Source organism: Lodderomyces elongisporus, chromosome 3 (genome assembly GCF_030384665.1).
Source record: "Lodderomyces elongisporus chromosome 3, complete sequence".
Taxonomy (NCBI): Eukaryota; Fungi; Ascomycota; class Pichiomycetes; order Serinales; family Debaryomycetaceae; genus Lodderomyces; species Lodderomyces elongisporus.
In genome coordinates this window covers 210,300-233,257 of record NC_083675.1, presented here as the reverse complement: position 1 = coordinate 233,257, position 22,958 = coordinate 210,300, and the positions used below count along the sequence as shown (strand labels likewise).

Here is a 22,958-nt window from a genome sequence, read left to right as displayed (position 1 = left end):
TATTTTCTTTCTTTCTGCCCTTTGGCATACCGATTGCAAACACGGAGTTGTTATTGAAACAACATAATCACTTGACACTTGTTGCTTTATTTTTCTTCCCCTCTATTATACCTGTAACCCGTGCGTTAAGGTACAGAATAATATTCGTATTTCTTATCGAATAAAAATAATTTCTTTTTCTTTCTTTCTTCTTTTTCTATTTTGCTCTACTTCTTCGATTATGCCTTTTTTTTTGTTCCTTTTACAGAAAGATGAAACAAAACTTCAATGACGATGCAAGAGCAGTGAAAGTGAAATTCTTCCACTTCATCTTCCATTCCTTCTTTCTTTTCATTGGTATTACCCTTTTCTTGTATTCTAATTTTTTACTTTTTCTTTTTCTTTTTTATTTAATTTAATTTTATTTTATTTTTTTTCTCCCTTTGCTTCTCTCTCAACGTTCCCCCTTAAGTCCAAATTACATGCACTAGAAATTCTTCCGAGTCGGCTAAACTTAACTTTAAACAAAACAATACAAAACAAAACAAAACAATACAGTAACAAATGAAACAGTACCCTTGACGACCGTAAATTGAATAAATAAATACCATATATATATATATATATACTTACATACTAATACAAACATACTAGTAAATCTAACTAAACAAACCGACACTATAGATTGAGAAAAAATTGGATAAACGCTTGTGTGCATAAGCTCTTATCCTATATACTTACAATATTTGTATCATGGCATCGTAGGAGACGCATACTCTCTGAAAACACACAGTCTAGAACACTGGACCGCATGGAGGACATTGTTGTGATGATGACATGGATGACGCCTGTTTCGAGTGGGATAAGCAAAAAAAATAAGAGAAAAAAGGAGAAAAAAGAGAAAAAAGGAGAAAAAGAGAAAAAGAATAAGAAAAAGAATGTGAAGTTGAATGAGCAAAAAATAAAGCATTAAAAAAAAAGATCAGGAGAATTTCATGGCTCAAACTCTCAATGACACGCAGTCTAGACCCACAATTCAGGAGGAGGAAAAAAACAACAGCATACAAATTAATTTAGAATGAAATATAAAATTAGAACTACAGAAATTCAGCCTACGAGATTTCTGAAACGAAAAAAATACTATTTGCTACATAGAACTTCCAACTATCACGAGTTCCAATGTAATTGCAGATTACTATAATACACTATTGGTTTGATACTCATATAAGGTCCACAATTACTTCCTAAAACTGAACATTTACGGAAAAGAACTTTTTTCAAAAATACATACACAGAAAGAGACACAAAAAGAAGAAGAATAAGGGTCCAAAAAGAGTTATGAAAAGGTTCTAGAACATTACGGATTCAATTTTGTAATGAATACTTTTTCAGGATATTTTGCATTTAACAACAATAATGCATAAGAAAAACAGGAAAAACAGGTAAACTGTTCAACGTCTGATCTAAACACACCCAGTCTCATATAATACTGCATTCATTGATACATCTAATGACTATCGATATGTGGTTTCCCATAAACCAACATACCACTCTCTTTTTGCAAAAGAGAAAGAATGGCAGAAACGTAAATATTGGAAAAACAAAGAAAAACAAAGCAAAGCAAATTAACCAAGAAAATAAAATTCTTTTGTTAAGTAATATTCAAAGATCAAGTAAAAGGCAAGTATACAAATATTTAGTCTCTTGATCTAATATTTTTTCCTTTTTTTTTTTGCTCAGCTCTCGTTTACTTACTAAAACATCTGATCTTTAGCAAAATAGGACTTTTATTCACAACATTTATTTAACAACAAGTCTAAACTAATAACTAATGTATAACAATAATGAAATGAAATGAAACGAAAATATAGAAAAAAACAAGAGTATGCCAATACAAAAAGGGGTTATCAAGACAAAATTATTAGCAACTATAGTAGTTGCCATTGATGTTGTTGTTGTTAATTCCTTATCTACTATTATACAAAGGGAGTGGAGAAGAAAAAAAAAAAGAGTTTAATTGTAACAAATGAAAAATGAAAAATGTAAAATGCAAGATATTGTTTTATATTTCTTTTTCCTTGTTTAATCATCTTTTTTTTTTTTTCTTTGTTTTGCATTCTTTTCCTTATAGTTTTTTCACTTTATCAACCAACTTCCACAACCGCTTCGATTATTATGCACCACTTGAACCAAACTTAGCAGCCCAATCTTCATACTCGGAAAGTCCCTCCTTTGAAACACTTGGTCTGATATACTTTAAACTATTTTCAAAATCCTCCAAACTGATGGGCCGAATCTGGTCGGTTGGAGTCAGCAATAGTTTGTCACCCAACGATCTCAACGGCCCCATTGCCGAGTCCTTTGCCAATGCAGTCATATCACTTCCACTGAAACCCTCAGTCCACTTCATCAATTTCTTGTAATCTTCTTCAGACAAAGTATTCTTTTGGTACTGCAACAACTTTCGCACCTGGGACATTCTTGCCTCATCCTCTGGTAAAGGTATATATTGTCTTCTGACAAATCTACGTCGTGCTGCCTCATCTATCGACCACGGTAAGTTTGTCGCACCCAAAATCAAGACTCTCGATACATCTTCATTCTCACGCGCAGCTGCAGCACTTGAAAGCTCAGACCATTGCACCAAAAACTCATTCTTAATTCTTCTTGTACTCTCAACCTCACCTTCTGACCTAGAACTCAACAAAGAGTCAATCTCATCCATAAACACAATAGAAGGCGCCAACTTCTTTGCCAATAAAAACAACGCCTTAACCAATTTCTCAGATTCACCCAAGTATTTTGATGTTAATGAAGATGAACTAATACTGAAGAATGTAGATTGCGATTCCGTAGCTACAGCCCTTGCCAACATTGTCTTACCTGTCCCTGGAGGACCAAAAAGTAACATACCCCGTGTTGGCTCTCTTAAACCTTTGAACAAATCGGGTCGCAAGAACGGATACACCACAGCTTCCTTTAACGAATTCTTTGCACCTTCAAGACCAACAATATCATCCCAATATACTTCGTCACCGTGCACCACCACATCGTTCAATATATTCTTAGCGGCAATAGGGTCGATTCCTCGTATAGAGGCAATCAATTCATCTTGCATCTTCTCTGTAGTCAAGGACAAGTCGTTTGCCGTTTCTCCAGGTTCTTGCAGAGGGTCATTGTCATACCCACTGAGCAAATCATCCATTGTGGGACTATTGATTGAATCCTTCTCTAGTTCCTTTCGCGGTGGAGCAGTGGTTGCCACTTTTGTTGTCTTCACAACATGCTTCTTTGCAGCACCATTGGTTGTGGTATTTGTCGTAGAGCTTGTCAGGGGTCTAGTGGTTTTGACAACTGGTTTCTTGACTTGCGGTTTCACATAATTATATGAGATGTTGCTCGATTTTGGTTTCGACAGTATCGCTGGCAGCTGCAGTGTCAGCAGCGAAACCAGCAGCGGAACCAGCAGCGAAACCAGCATAGCCAGTGGTTTTTTCAGTTGTTGCATAAGTTTTTGAAGATTCATTGGTTTCGGTTTATTGTATTTGTATGGAGCTTTTGGTGAGCTAGGTACATCTGATGTAGATTTTGAGAGATGTTCAATATTCAGCTGCTGCAAATTCGCTCGAGGAACAGCCGGAACTTGACGCGGCGATGATGATTCTTCAACTGGCCTTATGGTGATATCATCCATTGAACGCGAAAGGTTATCTATTGATTTGTTAACACTCAGTCTACCAGTCAAGGCTCCTGTTCCTGTTCCTGTTCCTGTTCCTGTTCCTGTTCCTGTTCCTGTTCCTGTTCCATTTTCATTTCGATTTCCAACTCCATTATCATCAAAATCTATTAAATCTGGCTCATCAAATGAAACATCAGAAAGTCCAGATGATGTACGTGAATTGGTCTTTTCCCAATTGGCTCCACCATTATAAGTATCTTGATCAAAATCTTGAAAATAACTCGTGATATTAGTCCCAAATTTCGGCGAGCTTTCGTAATCTTCTGCATATCGTGATTTATAACTAGGTTTCTGCCAGGATACACTGGCCGCTTGCGATGCCTGTTGTACTGATTTTGGCTTTAGTTTTGTTGTAGTTTTATGGCTTGTGTAGCCATTTGTATTACCCGATGGTCTTAACGACTTCATCATTGAACGTTGCTGCAAATGGCTTGAACCAGATGAAGATTGCGGTTTGCGAAAAGAGTGCGAAGAGCTAGCTGAGGCGGATCCGCGGGATGAAGACAGCGGAGGAGGAGGAGGAGCAGTTCTGGAACCATCGGCCTCGCGTTTCAACCTTCGTTGTTTCTCGTCAAGACGAAGCTGTACTCGAATCAAATGTTTGACATTTTCGTCTCTGATGTTTTTGAGGTTATCCAATATTACTTTCTCTTCAGGACCAAGCTTTGCTGAGTACTTGTCAAAAAGATCAAGTTTGTAAAGTAATGTTGTATGTAGACTTTTCCACCCTTTCAAAGCCTCTTCAACTTCGTTTTTTTCTTCCAAGGTCAAGTTCTTTATTGTTTCATTGCAGCAGTCATTGTAAGTTTGCAGTAATTCCTCTGAGGTGATTTGTGGGGCTTTTCTCCTAAACATGACAACATATATGTCTGATAGAAAATCAATTTATGTCGGTATATTCACTTGTTAGTTGAAGACAGTACTTTAAAAGAATTGAGTCAAGATAGATAATAATAGAGAACAGAAACTAATGGTTCCAGCGTGAGGTTGAATTCTTGTAGAAACAATCAAAAAAAAAAAACCAAAAAAAAGAAGAGAAACCAAGAAGAAAACGATTAACGAATTGGTTGGAAACAAGATCCTCGCAATTGCTGTTGACAGCTATTTTTTTTCCCTTGCAAAAGTGGCTGTCCAGTTTTTGTGCTACCTTCTACTACTGCTACTACTGCTACTACTACTACTACTACACAACTTTCACAGTAGCGAGAACAATATTTCGAGAGTTTGTTATCAAGATTTAAAAGTTATAGATAGAGATAGATTCGTATCGAAACTAACTTCAAGATGCACACTTATCGACAAATGACATAGCACTACTAATACCAGCTTGACATTGCTTTAAATAAGTTTGATTACACATTTAACAACCCATTCTATATATATATACATACATTCAAAAGAAGAAAGAAAAAGAAAAAGAAGAAGTAAAAAAAAGAAATGATTTTTTTATTCAAATAAAATGTAGTGATATAACGGGACACCCGCAAGTTTCAAACCTCAGGGATATTCTTTATAACCACAATAATCGCTCTGTCCGAACAATTTATCAACCATAAGCCCATCACGCTCGACCCTGAATCTATCTGAAACAGACAAAGACAGAGACAAGGCCACCAAGAGCCAACTCTAACTAATTCTTCCTCCTCCAGCTTGTCTTTTACAACAATTTGGAGAGATCAGTTCTCTCCCTAACTTAATAGGCGAGAGGGTCGACCATTAAAGAAAAATAAGCTTTCAAAAACAATCAGAATTGAATTGAGCGAATCAGACTCCTGCTGGACCTTGTAAACGTATCAGAAAAACAGCCAAATTTCAAAATTCGGAGTACAACTTTCTGGAGAAGAAAAGAAGAGAAAAAGAAAAAAAAAAGAAAAGGAAAAAGAAAAGGAAAAAGGTATCTTTGAAGAAAGGTAAAATTTTTCAATTGAGTAAAACCTTTTTGTAGTCGCAGCAGAGTTGTCAGATGTGTCGTATTTCTGTGTCTTTTTCTGTGTCATTTTCTTTGTCTTTTCTTATATCTGACATATTTTATTATAACTCAACAGTTTTCGACACGACATACAATTTTTGTTCACACGATTCTGGTACTGGTAGCGCATAGTTAGCATTCCCTTTTTGGTAAATTAAACAATTTCATCAGCACCATCTTTCCTTCTCCCCTCCCCCGCCACTCTGCTAATTACGTATTACTTGATTTCATTGTTTTCGTTTTCATTTCATTTCATTTCATTTCCATAAATTTTCATCATTTTTCGTTCCTAATTACTTTTCGTCTTACTCACCAACTAGTGGTAACGAATTTCAATCAGAATTTAAATAATGGTACAGGAAATCTTGGTGCATGCTGCGACATATGCAGTTTTGGCATTGGAATTTGTCTTGAGAAATAGCATCAACTTAATCATCAGAGCCAATGAAAAGTATCCAGATGCAACGTCAACTGTGGTCATCATTGTTGGATCCTACATCAGCTACAGGGTAGCCAAACGTGCGATTCGATCTTACATTTCATTTATCTATCTACTAGTGAAAATAACATGTGTTGTGGGATTTGTTGCCGTGGTGATGGCATTATATGGTAATGGCCTTAAATCCCATTTGGGAAACTATGCAAGTCAGTCCTTTTTCAATTTGCTCAAGGGCCAGGTCAAACCGGATGATGCAGCTGATTACTTAAATTATATGAGAGAGAAATTCCACGACCACTCTGGTTCTGGCTCAGGAGCAGGCTCTACTGAGTCAAAAGAAGATATACAAAAATTAGTAGAAGAAGGGTTCAACTATTTACAAAACAACGTCAACTTGGAAGACTTAGGCAGCAATTTGAAAGATATCTTGGGTAAATTTCAATAAGTCAAGACCCAGAAATAAAGAATTGGTTGCAATAAATATAATGGGAAAAATTAGAGTTCAAAAAAATTTGAAATATAAAACGCCTAGTTGGAGGAGGTAAACGGTAGATCTAGAATTAATTTTAGAGTTTCTTCAATATAATGCATCTTTCAATCACTTGGCCAACTGTCATTAGATATGAACAGGCCAACTTCTCTTTCACAAGCCATGTTACAAACTAGGCTGAAGATTACCTTTGCTACCATTGATAAAATAAAAGTAGATTCGAGTAAACAAAGGGGGACTTTTTTGCTCAGCAAAGCCAAACGAGCCAGAAAGGATATGTAAACTTCTCTGATTTTGTAGTTGTTAATGATGCTACCAACTGTTCTTAACATTATCTATATGACAAAATATATTGACGACTTAAAGCAAAATGATATTCATTTTTTTCTTTCTTTCTTTCTGTCTAGTCTCTAAAATGTGTTTCGATACAAAATTCATTTACATCAACTCCAAAACAAAAAAAAATATTCTATAACAATTTATATAAAACGATTTACACGACGGTATATATCCACAGTATGAATGTAACCGACATAAATATATAATGCAGCTACTTCCAGAGTGCTGCAAATTCTTCTAATTTTCAATTCCATTTACCTTTCAAAAAAATTTTATTTTTCTTGCCTTCCCGTTTTTTGATCTCACAGGATCAAGGTTTCAATGTCATTGAGCTAGCAGATGACTCAAGGTCTTGTCTTTTTGCAGACTCTGGCTTTTCATCAAGACTTCTCAATCCGTTATCCTTAACAAAGAGGTTTGTTATCAATGCAATTGCCATCAATGGAATCAAGAAATAATAGTAGTTTTTCAAGGCGTCTGTGTATATCGACCTAATTTCTTGGGTCTGGGCTGCAGTGAGTACCGAGACGTCAACTTTGTCGTAGATGTGTCCCCGAATATATTCAATAGTTTGTTGTGATAATGCCAGCTTTGCCTTGTCAGTTTTCAAAGATGCGAGAACTGAATTACTAACAATTGTTGATCCAACAGCAATTCCAACGCATCCACCTAATGATCTAAGCACATTCCTTGTTGAGATTGCAACTGCTCTTTCAGCTTTCTTACAGTTGGCTTGTACTGCCACCATTGAAGGTTGGAATGAGAATCCCACTCCGCAACCCATGATCAAAAGGATCAATATATTTATGCCATCAGGTAATGTCTCAGTCCATAAAAGGAGAAGACAACATCCTGTAAGCCAAAGTGCATATCCAGATATGACAACGTAAAAGTATCGACCAGTGAATGTGATAATCTGACCAGCAACAACTGACATACCTGCTTGACACAAGACCAAGGGGAGGACAAAGATTGCCGTGTGGATTTCGTCCTTACCTTTGACTATTGAGAAATAGTATGGAAGATAGTATGTGAAGCTAAAGTATGCAGCACCAAAGCAAAACGTTGCTGTATAAATAAGACATAACGACAAGTTTTTAAACAATCGCATTGGGATCATGGGTAATTTTGCTACTTTGACTTCAATAGCAAAGAATATGAGGAAAAACACGCCACCAACGGTGAACAATGCAATAACTGTGGGGCTGTTCCATGGATACGTTGACCCACCCCCGTTTAATGGTACAAGGATCAAAGTCAAACTTATTGTTGCAGTGAGGATGCCAAAGTAGTCAATGCTCTTGAATTTTTCTTTTCTTGAGATGACATCATTAAGCTTTTTGTTACTTTTCAATGAAAAAAACAAGACGATATTGACGCAGAATGCTAATGGTGCCAAAAAGTAATAGTAGCTTCTCCAACTAGATTGTTTAATGAAACCAGCCATGATGAATGGTCCTACAGCATTTCCAATACCAACGCTTGAGCCTAAGATACCTTGGTACTTACCACGATCTTTCAAGGAAACAATATCACTAAGAATCACCATGGACAACGAGGAGACGCCTCCATTGCCAATACCTGCCAATGCACGAAACACAAAGAACTCGATACCATTTCGTGCTACAGAACAAGCAATGTCACCAACGCACAAGATCATGAGACATGTCATGATGACTTTTTTTCTACCGAAAATATCTGACAATCGACCAAAGAGTACTTGACATACGGTGTTTGCCAACAAAGAGGCAGATCCTGCCCAATTGATGGACGTTTCAGCATTCAAATCTCTTCCTATCTCGGAGAGACCAACGGTTATACCTGTTTGATCAGCAAAGCTGACAAAGTTAGCCAATGAAAGTGTGAGTAGAATTATAATGATCTGGTGGGCTGGAAGCTGATTGAAATGTGCATCACCTAGTTTAGTGGCCAACTCATTGGATTGGATTTGCGCATTATCGAGTTTTTCCGAAAGTTCCTTGTGCTGAAGTGAATGTTCACCAACAACAGTATAGATACTTTCCGAGGGAGTATGTGGACCAGTTCTTTCACAGACTGTTATGTGGTGAGCTTCTTCAAATTTGATGTGTTTTTCGTCATCGCCATGGTTGTTGTAAGAATGGTTATTGTCGTAGTTTTCGACAATTGTATCGGATCCACTAGTTGTACTGTTGTTTCTTGGATTACTCATCTTTGGATATTACTAAATAAGTAAAGAGAAGAGAGATTGAGGAAAATAAATGGAATAGTGGTAAAAAAAAGTTTAGCATGAAATATAAATTTCGATTGGTCTGGGATGTGCTAAATATATAAAAGAATTTTAGATGAGGACAGAATGGGTGGATATATGACTGAGCATGTTTAACCTTCATATCTTGGGAAATGAAGTTAGGGAGAAAACGGAGGAGGAGGGAGGGAGGGAGGGGACAGGGAGAAGAGAAGGGATAGGAGGAAGAGGGATATTCACCATTAGTGTGGAAAGGATTCTGTTCATGGGAGCACGTTAATGACAAGACAAGAAACTTACAATAGGATAAAGGAGTTCTATTGTTATAAACCACAGTTTTAACTCTTTGTATGAAGCATAGCCAAATTCCTTTTACTTTTATTATATATTGGAAATATATGTCTCTTATTTTTTTATATTTATTTCTGTTACAAAGAAGTAAAAGTTTTGTAAAAGAAACATTTTTGTTTTTTTATTTTGCAGCTATTGTTGTCCTTTTTTTGTTTTTTTTGGTTTGTTAAGATTCTTAGTGTTGGGCTGCTTGTCCTTAGATAGTGGAAACAATAAGACACTTTGATGGCCATTTACATTTTTTTTTAAACTAATGTTTAGTTTCTATTAGCACATTCTTAGAAGCTAGTTTATTATTATTACTGAATGAAGCTAACGGTTATTGTTTGTTGATAAATTTTATACCAAGGAACCATGTGGATAAAAAAAATTTTTGTAGCAATAAATTAAACAAACAAACTGTTACCTCCTGCCTCTCTGTTGCGGCATTGTCGTTAATGCACAAAAACAAAAACTGAACACAAAACAGAACAGAACACAACAGAACACAAAAATGCAGAAAAAAAAAATATTATAATGCAGATACAGCCACTCATGTCTCTGCATTAGATAACACAAAAAAAGTGCAAAATATTCAACAAAATTATATAAATTTGGAACAACAAGGGTTAGAGATGTGCAAATATTGAGGGAAATGAAAAAGAAGGGAGGAAAGATAGCTGTTCTGGAATTACAGAGGAAAACAAAGACAAACCTGCCATGTCAAATAGTTGAAGTATGCACATTGCTGATCATTTTAAAAGAAACCTATAATGTTATCTCTGCTCTGTTTTTCAGAGTTGGGAAATTTTGAAGAAAGGAATTAAAGGGAAATGGAAAGCGCAAATTTTAGTTTTAGGCGAAGGAGCAAATTACATCACAAAAGGAAAAAAGAAAAAAAAAAGAGAGACCAGCAAGGAAGAAGAGGAAGTATAGGAACAATAGAGGTTTTGGGTAATATAGAGGAAGGGTGTGGGCCACAAGGATAAGTTTAGATGGAATTTGTGGAATAAATGAAACGTGGATAAATTGACACCTGCCAAGGTGCCAAGGTAATTATTAGTTTGCAAGTCTAAAAGTCATCTATGCTTCTTATCTTTCGGTTTATCTCATGAACATTTTGTAGATAAGCAACTTGGTGAGAAATGCTATCTTCCTCTGCTGAGGATTTAATAGTTCATTAGAATAAAAACTATGTATACATATATAGGTGTATGTGTTTGTGTTTGTGTGTGTGTGTGTGTTTTTGAAAATCACATTCAAAAACCATGGCACTGGTTTGGCTTTGTTGCAAATGAGCTTTTTTTTCTTTCCTTCTTGTTTTGCAATTGAAAGTTGAGGGTCAGTCTGGGCTGTAATTAGTTTATTCTATTATGGTTTTTACAGAAAAAAAAAAAGATGAGGTGAAATTGTTTTGTGGTTGGTCCCTATTGTCTTGAATGGTTACGATATTCAACTGCAAAAATTTATGCCAATAAAGTGTGCAGTTCTTTCGGAGAATTTAGGATCAAAACACAAACAATACACTGCATCTATTGCCCTTATCTCTTTATAATTGCTCACAGCATTGTTGATGAGTTGATTGTATGTTTGTGTGTGAGTGTGTATTAGTGTGCTCTATTCTATTCTTCTCTTTTTTCTAAAATGTGTGGAAACACCATACCAAAAAATACAACAATCGCAGTTACCACCCCCCTAAACTTTTCCCTGCCCTTTCCGCCCCTATTTTATTTCAAATTGCTTAGTTTCTATTGTAAACAAGACAACGTGGCTTTATAAACTTCATCAAGGCTTTTATTCCACTTTGCAAGTAAATTCTAATAGGTCTTCAAGATCAATTAATTAGAGAGCCACAGGTAAAACAGTGCTTGCCATCTACTAGGAGTAAATTATCTGTTTCCTGGTCCACCCCTCCTGCCCACCAAGGTTTTTTTTTTTCAAAGACGCTACAAATTGCAAAAGTGGTTACAAAAATTCAATAAATGCAACCCTTGTCTTATATCCAACGGCCGCTGTCAACGTCAACATCAACATCAACATCAACGTCAACACCAACGTGTGTCATACTTTATGCAGTAGAAGCTCGCATATTCTTAGTTCAATGTATTGAGTGAATGTAAATATGTACCTATATGTGAAAGGAGCTGATTAGCTAAAGTTTCTAATTTGAAAATAGGAAAAGCGCATTCTTACTTCATCCGGATTCATAACCACTATAACTTATGCAGAATAGTTTAAAAGAACAAATAAAGTAAAAGAGTAAGTGGGAATGACATTGGAAACAAAAAAAAACGCACACACACACACACACACACACACACACACACGCACAGGGTATCATCCACAATTCCCTAGAAAACTTTTACAGTTATTTCGGCTCCGTTTTTATTTTTTGTGCAAACCATCTTATCTTTTGTGCCATCAATTAGTATCTATGTATTCCTTTGATAGTGCCATCTATACGTTGGTGAAACAAATAACAAAGCAATTTGATAAAGTAATGGTTTGGATAAACGGTTTTCTAATTACAAACATGAGCAAGCAAAAACAAAAAAAGACAGAGAAAGAGAAAGAGAGAAGAAGCAATATTATTCCGGTACGTGGAATTGCATTTCTATTTTTTCAACGAAAGAAAAGAAGGAGGAAAAGTCAGGTTGAGGGATTCGAGTTGATATATGAAAAATCGATACTGAATCTGGACTTTTGTTTTTCATTGTTATTAATCTTTATCTTTCTGTTTTTTTTTAATTTTAATTTTAATTTTTAAGTTTTTCTTATAATATTTTTTTTTTAATTTTTTCTCTATACCCCCGCCATTTGGCCCCACTTGATGTCAAAAAAATAAAATTAAATGCACTATTTATTTCTTACTTTTTTTCTTATAGTCAATTGTATTGTGGTTATCTGTTTGAAGGACGAGCATTTTAGCCTAAATGGAACAGGTTCTTAGCAAAGGAAACAAAAATATGTGGAACTCACAAATAGATACTAGACGATAATCAAGCTATTGCTCTATTCTGTTTCTGTTTCTGTTGTTGTGTTTTCATTTCCTCCTGTTAGTAGTCATTTTCCCCAAGTTTTGTCTCCTTTGAAGAAGAAACGATATGGGGCTGTGTCCTTGTTCAAGTAAAGCCATACTAGCAAAGCCCACGACACACGCCAAGACACACACAGTCACATTTGTTCTTTCTTACACAAACGGAAAAACACAATCGTAGAAAACAACAAGGGAATTACTCCTTTCCCCACTCCCTCCTCCCCACCCCCCCCCCCCACGTTGACTATGTTGACCATCTCGGATTTTCCTCTCTATCAAGCAGTGAAAGGAAAAGCAACTCTAGTACTGAACTGAAATCTGGACTTGCAACGCAGGGGGACAAAGCGTGAAAGATTGCGAAACAAAACTAGGCTTTATGTTTTGTTTTATTTTTTTTCATTGGAGTTTCCTTATTATTATTGGCTTAGCTTGTAATATCGATCTCGGAATGCACAAAAATATTGTTTTTTTTTTTGCTATTTTCCCCCTTTTATTCTGTTCTATAGTATTTTTTTTGCAAAAGGGAGATAATTACAGCACGCCAATTTGCTAGCTGAAGGGAAAAAATTGTAGAAGAAATTTTATATAGCAAAGAGTAGAGACAATAAAGAGCTAAATGAAGAGGAAGGAGAAACAAGAGACAGGAAACAAAAAAACGAAATACAAAAAACAAAAGGCATCCGGACTGGACCGGAAAGAATACAATATCAAACACCAATTAGTAGTTTGTCTTTTTTCTCAGATTGTCTAAGATATGACTATGTGAAAGTGAAAGAAAAAAAAAGGCGTACTGAAACAAAACTTGACTGTGGCATTTGCAGTTTACACTGTACTACTCTTTTTTAGGTGATAGATGTAACAACCTTGAGTAGTGCTCTAAAGCCTAAATACCGCTTTTTTCCTTCTCCCCTATTAGTTTAACTTTGACAGCGAAGGTTCAACTATTAGCCGAAGACTCCGTCGTTGCTTTACATAAAATCTAAAAACGAATAAAAGAAAACAAGGGGTTACTTACTCCAAAAAAGTGTATTAGGAAAAATGTCAAGTCTTATTATTCTCTATCATTGTGAATTCTATGATTATGGAGCTTGAATGATTGGTTCTAAAGCTAAAAGAAAAAAGAAGAGATTTAATAACTTGCCAAAATTCGTCTTCCTAACTTTGCTGTATATGTTATTTGCTGTTATTTTCAATCTGCAATATTGAGATCAGGAATGGATAAAGGTGTAATTTTTAATGGAAGGGGTGCAATTTCCTTCACTGCATGCAAGTTGCACGGTTAAAGGAAAAACCGTTGATATTTTTTTTTTACTTTACAAAAGTTACACAAAATGACAATTGCGCTTTTTTATATTTTAATTCTTGATTAGAGGGGTGTGACTTTGTACTTTTTACACAACTTCTATCTAGTCTACAAAAATTCCAATCGTTTCAATCTTACTCTTACCTTGCAACAAATTGGGCAAAACAAACTTGATGAAATTCTTAAATAAATAACGAAAAGAAGATTATAACAAATAAATGAAGGAAAATAGCACCACCATAACCTAGTAAGTAATTTATTTATCATATTTCAAAGGGCGAAAGCTAAATTTTGCAACAATATTTAAATGCAACAATAGATTTGTAATCAAACATTTTGACTCTGAACTCAAATTTTCAGGCAGCATGTGAGAATGAATGTCATTACTAAAATCTGGAGTATCACTAGGGACTATATATATTTTCACAGAACTAATAAAAATTGAAGCTTGAAGATAAAAATTGAAGAGGAAAAGTTTTGAAGCAAGAAAAAAAAAATTAAAGGTTCTAAAGCTTGAGTAGTATTTACTACTAGCAACACTTTACATAATTCAAAGTGAATAAAACTCATCAAGAAAGATAACAAGTGACTTTATGTTTTGAACCTAAATTTTCTTTCAAGTCCAACTATTGAAATGGCTATTTTCTTCATTTTTTAATCACAATAGTGCAGTGGCATCTTATTCTATTTATTTTTTCAACCTATTGAAATTCTTTTTAGATAAGAGGTAACTGATTGGCGTTAAAATTAAGAACAATTCTACGGCTTCAATAGATTAAAAATTTTTAGCAAGGACTATCAAGACAAAAACAAAAGGCAAGAAAATTGATAACGATCTAAATTTTGTTACGATTGTTCATCAACTAAAAAGCATTATCTGATACATCAATGGTTTTCTCACTGAAACTGCAAAAACAATAGTAAACAACGTAAGGCAAGACTGGCGAGCCAGGCAAAATAGGTGAGAGTCATATCACGTTACACTAGCGCAAAGCAATGGCATAAAGTGTAGGTTAATGCAGTTGCAGTTGGTGTAGTAGAAAAGATGGTATTAGTAAAAAAAAAATAAGAGACACATAAACAAACATAAGGCAGAGATAGCAGGAGGGGGGGGGGGGGGGGAGGGAAGGAGAATTGAAATAGTTACACAGATAAATTTACATGGAATTAGATATTCCTAAAAAAAAAAAGTCAAACTAAAATAAAGTGAATTTGATAACGGAGGAAATGAAACAAAATTATGTACTCATTCTGGCAGTGACCTGCACTGCAGTGACTATACTTGGCGCTGTATGGTTTTCAAAATCAACCAAGGTGGATGATCTCTTCATGCCCGAGGCACCGATCCCTGCACTAGCACCTCCTAAAGATGAAGAAGATTGGTTTAGTGAGGAACTTGAAGAATTGATATGCATGATAGGTTTTAATGTCGATGGTGAGCCACCGCCATCGTGTTTGGCCAAATTTCCAATATTGAAATTGAGACATGATGGGGATCCAGGCTGTGAAAGTAAGGCAAGAGGCGCTGGTGTTGAAGACACTGTATGCGACAACTCGTATTTGCGGTGTTTCTTAAAAGAGGGTGATGCAGGTGCAAGGTGCAAATTCAGAGATGATTTCTGACTTTGATGTTCAACTTGCAAATCTCTGAATTTCGTAATGATTTCATCTTCTTCAAGGTCGGGACTATTGGAAACTAAAGTCGGCGTTGGCGTAGGTGTTGGTGCTTGTGATGGTGTTGATGCATGCGAGGAGGAACTTGCTGCTGCTTGAACAAATACACTGCCCTGTGCTTTTGCTTGCTGGTTTGGTTGTATCTTCATTGACTTGTTCTGGCTTTCCTCGCTGGTGTTTGCCAATGTCAGTTCGGAATCTTCCCGTTTATGACCACGGTAAAACACATCGAGATTTTTTTTAGCTGCTTCTTGGTCCAATAAGCTAGCCTTCTCAAAGTAACCTGGTCGTGAATCGTCTATCTTGATTGTATTTTTGTATTTGACACCATTGAAAAGATTGAACAAGTCGGTTCGAAATGTCTTTGGAAGTTTGTTGTTTGAAAGGTATACATTTGTAAACTTTTCCGGTATCTTTTTGTAAAGAGTTACTATTGGCTTCAACGAAGCCAAGTCCGGCAACTGATTGCGTCGAAGATCAATCTTGTCCAACGATGCAAGGTTTTCTAATCCGTTAAGATCGGTTAATTTGTTATTGTTCAAGTTTAAAGTGACCAAGTTTGAAAGGTTTGAAGGAAGATTCTTAAGATTTGTAATGTAATTGTCAGCGAAATTGAGGTATTTGACACTTGTCAATTGCTCTAAGCCTTGAGGTAGTTCGTGCAATAAATTATTAGACAAGTTTAACTTGACCAAGTTCAGCAACGGCGTAAATAAATGACGTGGAATGTGCGCAATCGATGTTTCGGAAACTGTCAATTGTTTCAACACTGCCCATTTCTTGTGAGATGAAGATCTATTTGCGCCTTTGCTAGTGGCAGAAGTAGAAATGGCACCTGCTGTTGGTGCATCCCCAGAGTTCACAGTGATAGCTGCTGCAGCAGTAGGAGTAGCAATAGCATTAGCAGTGGCAGACGAGGTGGTATATCTTCTTCCTGCTCTTCTCTTTTGTCGAAAAACATCATTTGAATCATCCATAGCAAAGGACGTCTCCTTGTGGTGTTGTTGGTACTGATGTTGATGCTTGATGTGTTTGCCATTAAATCTCGATCTCCCATTTTCGTCTTCATCCACCAATTGCACCAACAATTCCTCCAAATCATTTATCTTGCTCTTGCGTAGAATCAATATTCTCAACTGATCACTTAGAATATGCCACCCAAATATTTCATTTGGCTCGTACTCAATCAACTCCAAGACTTGCAAATTTTTGAAAATCTGGATTGGCACTGAAGTGTCGCAAGGATATTCTTCATAACCTAAAATGCTATTGACTTTAGTCTTTGGTGTTAAGATTAAGCATGGGATCTTTGTGAATGACGAATAGAGATATCTCAAATCTTTTTTGATTATTTTGGGATCGTTACTTATAGAGAAGGATCTCCAATATGCACTGGCTGAAGAGACTATTGATCTCATTGAATTTATTGAAGTAATGCTTCGGGTATCACTATCAAACTGTTTACCACTGCCACTGCCACTGCCATTGTAGTTGCCATGATAATGATCACCTCTAGCATTATTTGCCATAAAAGATATAAATGTTGGTTCTTGATTAGGATTGACTTCCAATTTGATGTTCAAGGGGCCCACTTCAACGTCAAAGTCCAGTTGCTCGATCCTGTCGAGGAGATAATAAAGGTGGTGGATAGTAAATGTAAGCCGAAGGGGCTTGATTGTAAGGGTGTGTTGCTGGTGTTGGTATTGGTATTGGGCGCCATTTGCCAGGCTGTTATTGTTGTTGCTGCTGTTGCTGTTGCTGTTGCTGTTACCTTGATGGTAGTGGTGATGTTTGGTGGTTTTGCTAAAACATAAGAGGCCGTTGGCTATTGCTTCTTCATTCTTCTTGATGTAGCTCGATAATCTTTGTATGTAAACATCACCTTCTATTGAAGCCGTAGAGTACCCAAACGTACCCATCGTGGTGAGACAAAAGTAGGAAGAAGTATGGATGAGTTTAAGATGTATTTGGAAATACAAAGAAGAAGGAAATAAAGAAAGAAAGAAAGAAAAGAGGATAGAAAGAGATGTGTTGTTGAACAATTTGTTGTAATGGTTATGATGGATTATACTTCTGCTGTTTAAAAAATAAAGTAAAAAAATAAATAAATAAAAATCAAAGTTTTATTTGTTTATCTTTTGTTCCTAATTTGGGTTCCATTAATTTTTTATTTTTTTTTTTACAATATAATTTATTACTATCAAAATAATATATATACACATTAGGTCTTGTGGCTTATGGGTGAGGGAAAGGGTAATGAGATATAATGCGAGTGAAACAAAAAAAAAATACAGAGACAAACGGTGAATGAAAAGGATGAGGAATACTGGATTCTTAAAGGGTAGCAGATGGTCATGGCAAGTGTTTGTATAGCTTAATTTGATTTGTTTTTATTTAGCCATGAGATATATTCAAGTAAGTTGTGCCGTGATGTCAATTTGAAAAACCCTTCTTTTCCCTACTTCGTTCCTACCCTTACAAAAAGAAAAAAAAAAATAATAATAATAAATCTTCCTTATAACGCTAACAAGCATTAAAGACACAAAGGTTTTCCATTTTCACTATACACTCTTTGGTATCCACGTATGATTATTAGAAAGAACATTACCACCACCAATTGATTTTGAAACAAGGAACCAAAAACAAGAATAGTCTCAGCACCAAGTATCAACAATATTTCTTCTCTATGCAAAAATTGCAATTCTTCTCGTCCTTTCTATTTATTTCTTCCAATACATACATATATATATACATATATATATATATTACCTTCTTCTCCCCTGCAAACTCATGTGTAAGGACTTGTAAGAAGGGGAAAGAGAAACTATGGATTACGGTTTAAAAATGGTGACACAATGTTTCTTTCTTCAAAGTTTTGGTGAAATCACGATAAACTATTATGGTTGGAATAGCTTCTTGTTCATCTTGTCTCATCATTCTCTTAATAATTTTTTTAATCACTGTTGCATCGCCGCATATAAATTATTCTGTTTTTTCAACTCCTAAATTTCTTTACTTTTTTCTTTATTTCGGACATGTCCGAGACTACAAGAAGAACCGTTAAATAATGCTTGATATTTGAACTAGATGATTTAAGAGAAAAAAACAAAGTATTTTCAAAAGGTTAAAACTTCTCACAATAAATATATATTTTTTTAAAGAAAGGAAACAAACAAAGGAAAAGAACAAGAAAAGAAAGGGGCAAGAGTAAGGGTAAGGGGAATAAAGAAAACTTACTAAGCAAAAAGCAAATAATAGCTCAGTACGTGGTCAATGATCTACCAACAGATCTAAAGGAACAGCAACTTTGACATCATCACCCTGGACATCATCCTGGACATCACCCTGAACATTCCCTTTTGGTTGTTGTTTCTCAAATTTATACTCAACAGCCTCATTTATAGATTCTTGGTCCAGGTCATCATTGCTCTCTTCCAGATTGCCATCATCGTCAACGTCATCATCGTCGTATCTGTCCAAGTACAAACTACTTCTTTCTCCGTATTCCTGGCGATTCTTGCCACTTTTACCACTTTTGCCACTTTTCCCACTTTTCCCACTCTTTCCACTTTTACCACTCTTGCCGCTCTTGCCACTTTTTAAACTAGTTGCATAACTTGCAGCTCCTGTGGTACCTACACCAGTGCCCAACCTCTCCATGATAGATGCAGGTGGAATACCCGCAGTACTACAATTTGTATCAATGCTTCGTCTACGCAAGCGACGAGAAGAGCTAGCCAATGTCACAACCGATTCATTGTCTCGTTCTGTGGCATGTGTTGTATTTGTCGGAGTAGGAGTTGATGTGGAAGTTTCTGGTGTTGTGATAAAAGTGATTGTCCCCTGTGGTGGTGCTGGTGGTTGCTGCTGCTGGTGTTGTTGTTGTTGCTGCGGAGATTGTGGAGGTAATGATGGTAATGGTTGTAAATGTTGGTTCAAATTGTAATTTATAGACGCAGGAGCTGAAGGTGCCACCGATGTTTGTGCAGTAGAAGACGAGGCTGCAGTGGCATTAAAGCTTGATCTTGACGCTTGATCGTAGTTTCTATTACTCTCATACTTGTTTGCACCATCATTGTTACTTAATATTGAGGGATCCTTAGTAGATTGTCTAGACATGATGGATTTCAACGGAATGGTGCTGATATTGTCTTCACTGAAATTTGTGGTTTGGTCATCAGAGATAAATGAAGCAGGAAATTCCTCCTCCTCCTCATCTTCTCCGTCTCCCTCTAGCTCTCCGTCCCCTTCTTTCCTTCTTGCTTCACCATCTCCATGGTCATTACTGAAAAATTGTGCATTACGACCAGTATTGGGGCTGAGCTGTGATGTGTGGTGGTTGATGTCACTTTCTTGGAATCGAAGAGTTACATCACCATCAATTTCAGCATCGTTGTCACCTTCAATGCCAGTTTCAGGTTCAGGTTCAGGTTCAGTTTCAGTTTCAGCATCAATATCATTCCCATTGGAGTCATATGCTGGGTTTGTTGACTTGGATGGCTGAGCTATCGAAGAATACGCATGAGGTGTTGTTACTCCATTTGCATTTCCCCTGCGCACTCGAACAGTGGCTCCATTATCTGAATTATGCAACTTACTTCGGTTCCGTTCAGAACGATTCGGTGTCGAGGTATTAGTAGTTCGACGCGATTGCGATTGCGATTGCGACTGAGACTGGGACTGGTACTGTACTTGAGAGTGTGGTTGTGGTTGTGGTTGTAATTGTGGTTCAGAAGTGTGATGTGAGGTGGTTCGGTTCTGGCCCTGCATCAACCTTCGAACCCAACCAAACCTGTTCCTTTGGTTTCTTGTATGGGGAAGTGTATGTTGCGTGTTCTGTGTATTAACTAAAAAAAAAATTGGGGAAAAAATACAATGTTAGTATAGTGTACTGCAATATAAACGAGGTAGTTCCTAGTCAATGGCAATTGGGGAATAACGTACCTTCTTGTGTTGTCATTGTATAAATGTTACAGTTGCTTGGTTAAGTTAATGAATTGATTTAAATGTATCTTTTCAGCGAATTGTATATATTCTGCCAAACAGAAACAATATCAAAGGAATGATAAGCCAAAAATTTTATGGAAAGTTAATGATTGTAATGAACTTGTTTTACAAATGATAACCTATTAAATTTGTTATGTAGAAATCAAAAAAAGAAAAGCGAAAAAGGAATGTGAGAAGAAAGAAATGGAATGGGGTTTGTTTTGTGTTTGATAAAATAAAATAAAATTGATTCTATTTCTCTTTTATTTTATTTTATTTTATTTTATTTTTGGGGTTACAGAGTGGAAGGGATGGACAAGGGTGGCGGAGGTTAACCAAGCACGAATTTGTGGATAAGACCATATCGAGATCAAATCACTTAAGGAGAGAAAAACCCCCCCCTTCCCAAAAAGAAAAAAAAAAAAGATGCAAACATAATTGATGCAAAACCATTGTATTGTTGTCAGAGATAAGTAGTGTTCGGTATGCTTATGTCTGAACAGTAATAGTGATATTACTTAGTTTTGTGTGTGAACTAAAGATATAACATTAGAAAGTTATTATACTAGGAGTTAGTTGATCTAAAGCTATCTACTCTAAAGTTGTCCTCTAGAAGTATATATCGAGGAGGTCTATCTAACGGGGATATTGGTGGCTATTTAAGCTCTTCTCAACAACCTCAGAAGACGTAGCACAATGTCTATCTCGAGAAAGTACCGGCTCTCTAATTGGCGGGCGTATCTGCAGTTCGCTAGTCAGATGCCCAGAGGCGGATAAACTCGGGATGACAAGATGGTACGGTCCTTCAGGTGTTCTACAAGAGGTTAGTAAGGGAGCTACCTATGGGTTAGTAGCGAGCTTAATCACCTCGTAGATGCCCTGTATGTGACAATTGTTGTGAAACAAATCAAAAGACAAAAGACAAAGTTAAAATTAGGGTAAATAAAGAAGATATAGTTACCAAGATTATAAAACAATTCAAGCCTTGACATTGTAATACGCAACATCAAAAACATTTTCGCTACCGAAATTTAAAGTTTTTTCTTTTATTTTTTAAAGGAGATCCATCTGCCTAATATTCTATTCTAGTACTTTTTCTAAATTGTATCTGAACCACGCTCAACAGTTTGTATGGTTTAAATGGCCAAGAGTAGACCGGCACACATGGCAAAAACACCGCCTGCAATCATGGCACCGCCATTTTGACTCTCATTGGAACTTTTGCTAGAACTTCCGCTACTTCCACTGGCACTTCCGCTGACACTTCCGACATCACTCAAGCTGAGTACTTTTCCATCACCATCTCCAGAGACGATCCTTGACTCATACCAAGGCAACACTGTGACCAAACTCTCTACTGATCCCATCAACGCCAGGTTTTCGGCCAAGGTGGTGTATGAGTCATCCGTGTATGTGGTGATTTGTCGTAAGGTGCCAATAAGGTTTAATGGAATTGGGACTTGTGTTTGTGTTTCAAAGAAATGGATGTATTCATTTGCATTTGTTGCAACATCAGAAACAAGACGAGTTAAAAGAACCACTTCATCTGGCTGCGATGATGTCGCTTGAGCACTTGATTCTGTTGAGTCTGTTGAGTCTGCACTAATAAAATGAAGAAAGGTTGAAAGCAATATAATGATGCTATAGAGTGAAGTTGTTTTCGAGTACATTGTATTGTATGAGAAAAATCGAGTAATATAATTTATAAGTAGTTGTAGTTTGAATAATTCTGAGGTAAAGAAGTGATGGAATATTACATGACTGGGAAATCTGCCATGATATATATATATATATATATATATTTATGTATCTCATCTGTAGGTACAGCCTCCAAGACAAAATTCTTCGGTTGCGAAAGCGAGAGAAATGGGGGTAGAGAGAGAGAGACTGAGAGTGTGAGTGCCGGATGAGTGTCTGTGTCTGTTTGAAGAAAATTAAAAAAAAAAAAGAAATCCTCGATCCGTTTTGCGGCTTAGCTGCCTTTCCTTCAACATAGCCTGACGCACAATTCTTGGAGACACAAACGATACCAATGTTTTTTTCCTTGCAAAAAAATCCATAGAAAAAAAAAAAAAAATTAAGAAAAACTGAAACAATTGTAAGAAGGAGAAGAAAGGAAAAGAAAAAGAACAAATAAAAGATGGTTGGCTGGGTATATGTGGACGATGCTACACCATGTGTAAAATAGAAAAGGGGGAGGCGCAATCGTCCATCATCTTTAGCTTTATGACAGTTATCGTATCTTTACCTGCCCCGGAAACTATTTCTGCTATTCCCCCTTTTTTTTTTTTTGTCTGTCCCCAATGAGCATGAAATGACTACCATCGCTATAAATAGAATCATAATTTGACACATCTTTGTGCTTTAAAAATATATATTTATATACATAAATACATAAATACATAAATATACGTTGATTGCAACACAAAACAGCCAATTTTCCTTA

The 22,958-nt window shown here is 36.2% G+C and overlaps 6 protein-coding genes across 6 annotated transcripts; 1 reads left to right on the top strand and 5 right to left on the bottom strand. All coding sequences in view use genetic code 12, as the record gives it.

Annotated features, from left to right (window-relative positions):
• Positions 1 to 2,152: 2,152 nt before the first annotated feature.
• Positions 2,153 to 4,573, bottom strand: PVL30_002418 (uncharacterized protein; the record flags this gene model as incomplete). Its single annotated transcript, XM_001523428.1, has 1 exon — positions 2,153 to 4,573. One exon carries the CDS (start codon positions 4,571 to 4,573, stop codon positions 2,153 to 2,155), a length of 2,421 nt encoding a protein of 806 aa, XP_001523478.2.
• Positions 4,574 to 6,037: 1,464 nt separating this feature from the next.
• On the top strand, positions 6,038 to 6,571 carry PVL30_002417 (uncharacterized protein; the record flags this gene model as incomplete). The annotated part of the gene is made up of 1 exon (XM_001523427.1): positions 6,038 to 6,571. One exon carries the CDS (start codon positions 6,038 to 6,040, stop codon positions 6,569 to 6,571), a length of 534 nt encoding a protein of 177 aa, XP_001523477.1.
• Positions 6,572 to 7,265: 694 nt separating this feature from the next.
• On the bottom strand, positions 7,266 to 9,146 carry PVL30_002416 (uncharacterized protein; the record flags this gene model as incomplete). The annotated part of the gene is made up of 1 exon (XM_001523426.1): positions 7,266 to 9,146. The coding sequence occupies one exon, from the start codon at positions 9,144 to 9,146 to the stop codon at positions 7,266 to 7,268; it is 1,881 nt and encodes a 626-aa protein (XP_001523476.2).
• Positions 9,147 to 15,090: 5,944 nt separating this feature from the next.
• Positions 15,091 to 17,445, bottom strand: PVL30_002415 (uncharacterized protein; the record flags this gene model as incomplete). Its single annotated transcript, XM_001523424.1, has 1 exon — positions 15,091 to 17,445. One exon carries the CDS (start codon positions 17,443 to 17,445, stop codon positions 15,091 to 15,093), a length of 2,355 nt encoding a protein of 784 aa, XP_001523474.2.
• Positions 17,446 to 18,796: 1,351 nt separating this feature from the next.
• Positions 18,797 to 20,486, bottom strand: PVL30_002414 (uncharacterized protein; the record flags this gene model as incomplete). Its single annotated transcript, XM_001523423.2, has 2 exons — positions 18,797 to 20,373; positions 20,471 to 20,486. 2 exons carry the CDS (start codon positions 20,484 to 20,486, stop codon positions 18,797 to 18,799), a joined length of 1,593 nt encoding a protein of 530 aa, XP_001523473.2.
• Positions 20,487 to 21,648: 1,162 nt separating this feature from the next.
• TIR3_1 (putative beta-1,6-N-acetylglucosaminyltransferase) lies at positions 21,649 to 22,182 on the bottom strand (the record flags this gene model as incomplete). The annotated part of the gene is made up of 1 exon (XM_001523422.1): positions 21,649 to 22,182. One exon carries the CDS (start codon positions 22,180 to 22,182, stop codon positions 21,649 to 21,651), a length of 534 nt encoding a protein of 177 aa, XP_001523472.2.
• Positions 22,183 to 22,958: the final 776 nt, after the last annotated feature.